The 4,329-nt window shown below is 34.3% G+C and overlaps 1 protein-coding gene across 1 annotated transcript; it reads left to right on the top strand.

The window, feature by feature from the left end:
• The first annotated feature begins 1,361 nt into the window (after positions 1-1,361).
• On the top strand, positions 1,362-3,130 carry LOC121992307 (translation machinery-associated protein 7-like). Its single transcript, XM_042546599.1, has 4 exons — positions 1,362-1,473; positions 1,561-1,616; positions 2,752-2,793; positions 2,876-3,130. Exons 1-4 carry the CDS (start codon positions 1,458-1,460, stop codon positions 2,954-2,956), a joined length of 195 nt encoding a protein of 64 aa, XP_042402533.1. The 5' UTR covers positions 1,362-1,457; the 3' UTR covers positions 2,957-3,130.
• The last annotated feature ends 1,199 nt before the right edge of the window (positions 3,131-4,329 follow it).

Below are 4,329 nucleotides of genomic sequence, written 5' to 3'. Positions count from 1 at the left end.
AATATCCTTATTTTAATTTTGTTTGAATAATTTTAGAGGGTGAAAATGTCATAGCCGTCCGATCGGCGTTAAAATACGGGGACACAATATTTTCGGGACAGAGGATCTCATCTCATTTAGCTGAGCTTATAAGCTCTCTAAAACAGCTTATAAGCTGTTTCGGAGCTTATAAACTCTTCAAATTTGTTTAGTAATTTTTTTTTCAAACAGCTTATAAGCTATCAAAATAAGTTATTTTGGAGCTTATAAGCTGTTTTTAAAAAAGTATGGAAGACCCTACTTTTTTAAAAAAGATCTTATTTTAATAATTTTTTCTTTAAAATATCCTTATATAATTTCATAAATCCTCATCTTATTCTCCATAAATTTTTATAAGCCTAATATCTTTTTATCTCCGCCGACTTTTCTTCCAACGCTGTGTCATCTTCTCGACCAATGTCTCTTTCCAATTTTCTCACCCCCGGTACAAAAATTCGTCCAAAACCCTCTATTAATAAAAATCTCAAAATCCTCTATTAATAATATTATACCTTTTTTGATAATTTTATCAATAAAAAGATCTTATAATACCAAACACATCAATACCTTTAAGTTGATTGTAATAAGTTAACTCAAACACTTTAACAACTTATTTTTAAAATAAGATCTAATAACTTATAAGCTCCTAAAATAACTTATAAGCTATTTTTAATAAGTTTAGCCAAACACCCTCTAATAATATTAGAGACTATAATATACCATTAGTATTGATTAAATTTACTATAATAATATTAGAGCAATTTTAATTAAGTTAAACTTGATTAATTTTTTTTTAACTACATCATAATAATGTGGAAGCACTTTATATAGTAATTCTGACCAGAAAAAAATACTCGATTAATATAACAATTATAATAGTACTCTAATAAGGTTATATATATTAAAAAAAAGTTCTCATAAAAATAAAAGCACATTTTTATTCCAGGCTATTGGTGGCAAAAAGATGAATACATTCGTTCCTAGTGCCCTCGCCAATTCGTCCCAGGGTCAATACGGAGGAGGTAATTTACGGACGACTATTAATCTTTAGAATAATAGTTAATACATAAAGGAGATATTTACTTCAATTTTACTAGATTCGAACCCAGATTTAATTGGATTTTTATTCCATGCTATTGATCGAAGCTCACCGTGTTAAATTGAGGTGGTAAAATAATATAATTTGATAGAGGTGGATAAATTATTAGGGATAACCCTAATATATCAAGACGAATTCAAGTAGGGGAGTGGTTTTTTTTTCCAAATAAGGATAATTATTGGGGTGTAACGTAATACATAGGTAGTCACGTGATACTCACGCGTATTAATCAGTTTCATCTATTTATTTGGTCGTGGATCATCATGATGCAGTCCCGCAGACGAAACCCTAGATTTTCATCCTCCGCCTCTTCGCCTTCTTCCATCGAGCCGAAGCGATCATGTCGTCCAAGCAAGGTTGGGGTTTTTTTTTATCGCATGTTTTCCTCTTTCTTGATTTTTCTTTGAATTTTTTGATTTCGATATCTCGTTTATCAAAATCAGGTGGGAAGGCGAAGCCCCTCAAGCAGCCCAAGGCTGAGAAGAAGGAGTATGATGAGGTATTCGCGTGTTATTGATATGCCACCTTGATCTTGCAATTTGCCCTTCATTCACGGTGCTTAAAGTGTTTAGCTAGTTTGGATTAATGTCGGATACATGATGGATGTCTAGATTTAGGGTTTTAATTGTCTATGTTCGCTATATCTGAGGTTGTGCTTGGGAAATCGTTCTTTGATACCATGATTTTCTTCCTTACTTCTGATTATACTGATTTTAGATAGGGTTTGGCTGATTTGTTGTTTTTCTCCATTTTTTCGTTATTGAGGATTGGTTGAACAATCATCATAATTTTCTTGAGACATTGGTTTACAAAATTCATAGAATAGTCTCTACGGAACCTTTAGCATTTGCATCGACTAATTGCTACAGAACCTTTGCGCAAGGGATATTGTGGAGAATATGTGGGATATGATAATCAGTGAATGGTTGAAATAGAGAAGTCTTTGTAATGTCTTATCATGAGCTCCTTAGGCTAATAAAAGAAGTCCAAGACAATTGTGCGATCAATGTTACTTATAAAAAATGTAACAAGGATGGGAATGCTAAAATAGATGGGTAAGGTTACTATAAAAGATAAAAAACTAGGAAAAGATTCATACAAAATTGTGCTTGTTTTTAGTATATTAGCACCAATATCAAACAAGTTACTATTTTAGATCGGCTTTCAATAAGTGAACAAGAAGAGAATTATGTAGAACCAGCCAACAGACTAGCAATGCTAATTCTTAAAAGGTGATAGCTGCTTCAGAATAGTTAATTTCATCCTCTAACACTAAGGTTTGAAAAGAAAAAAAAAAAATCTCAGAGTGGATCTTTCTTTGTTGGACCATGAGCACTGGAGCTATTTCCTTCTCAACGCTGCTCTTTACTATTTTTTGTGCCTAATTTGTGATTCATGATGTTTACTCAATCTCTGTTGTGGGCTGAGGTACTACTACAATTTTACTTGTGGTAGCTCGCTCTCACGTGGTAAATGCATCTCACCTTGAGGATTAAACTTATGATTCAACAGCTTTTTGAATAGATCCTACCTGTATTTTCATCAGTCTTGTGGTGTTATGTCCTAACTGTAATTTGAGGCTTAATATACATCTTTTAAAATGTTCAACACTAACTCTTATATGGCATCTACAGACTGATCTAGTGAATATTCAAAAGAAGAAAGATGAAGAGAAGGTGTGATAACTCAAATCTCATTGTAGTTTCAAACTTTCCGAGTAACTGATCAATTGCTCCTTCTGCTCTTGTTCTGAAACAGGCACTCAAGGAGCTGAGAGCCAAGGCTTCCCAGAAAGGAACATTTGGAGGCTCTGGTCTAAAAAAGAGTGGAAAGAAATAGTGTGTTTGTGTCTATTACGTATTATAAGACTTCATTCTAAAACTTGGCCATCTGGGACCGAGTGCAGTCACTCTAACTTGGCAAACTATCCCACATGTGTGTTTTATTTGATTATAACGATGAAATGTGAAAGCGTGTGATACTTTGACAGTGATTTGATCACCGCTGTTTTAACTGAATGACTTAAATAAAACAGTGCAAAAGTCACAAGCTTGTTCGTGGCTTGGGACTTCATACGATTGTTCATGTGTCATTGATGAAGTCATCCATGAGTGAGCCGTTCACCCTTCCTTTGTCTCTTTGTCGCAAGTTCATCATTCGCCCGAGTTAAGGATGTACTAATTGTAGCCATTGTTAGGCAGCCCGAGCTCATTCGTTGCCTGCTCTCGCTGTTTGCCTCAACAACCCTCCACCTCTTTACATACTATTACAGTCTTCCTCATTCCAGAAACTTGATTTCTCTCCATTTGGCTAAATTGATTAGTTGTTTTAGACCTTAAATCAAACATTTTGACTGCTTCAATATCTACGTTTCAGACAAAATGATATGCCCTTCGTTTCGATTTAAACAGCTAGAATTACACTATTTTTCCCCTTTATATAATATAATGTTACTTAAATCTAAGGAATACGTTTTATAAATTTTTCTTAAAAACATTCTCTGTTTTTTAATCTGTCTCATACATGATTTTTTCAATAAAATGATCTGCAAACTGTAATTCCAATTAATTGTTTCTCAACTGATTAAATATAAACTAATTATCAACTCATAAATTAATTATCAACTCTAAATTTCATTTTCATTGACGTGCATGACATCATTGCTGTCCTAACCCATACGCCATTTTTTACACTACTTGTCACAATATTAAATTAGAAAAATAATTATTATTACAAAAAAAAAATTATTTCACTCCAGAAGAATAAAGTAAATTTATGGATCCAGATGTCTGTCCACTGTTTCCCCGGAATGATTGAAGTTGCTCCTAGTTCCATCTATCAACCATTTCATTAATTATACAAAAGGACAGAGCAGAAGAGAATAATAGAGACCTGTTCTATCGTCTCTCTTTCATTGACCATCAGCGTCATAATCCTCTTCCTTCAACACCTTTGAGGAAGAGCTCAGGGGATCAGTTCATTGTTGGAGGCCATGGCGATGCCTTTAGAATTCGCAGCGTACGTGGTTTGCATGGTGTGGGACGCCGTCGGGGACTGGCTGTGCTGGTGCGTCTCAGCGGCCGACGCCATCGCCGGCGCCGCCAGGTTCAGAGATTTCAGTCGCTTCCTTGTTTGATCAGTACTTCTTTTTTCTTCTTCTTATTTTTTCCTTCTGAATTCAATCTCCTCAAACTATTTGTTCATATTTGGAG

Source organism: Zingiber officinale, chromosome 6B (assembly GCF_018446385.1).
Source record: "Zingiber officinale cultivar Zhangliang chromosome 6B, Zo_v1.1, whole genome shotgun sequence".
Taxonomy (NCBI): Eukaryota; Viridiplantae; Streptophyta; class Magnoliopsida; order Zingiberales; family Zingiberaceae; genus Zingiber; species Zingiber officinale.
The sequence above is the reverse complement of the archived record's forward strand: the minus strand, read 5'-3'. Positions and strand labels throughout refer to the sequence as shown.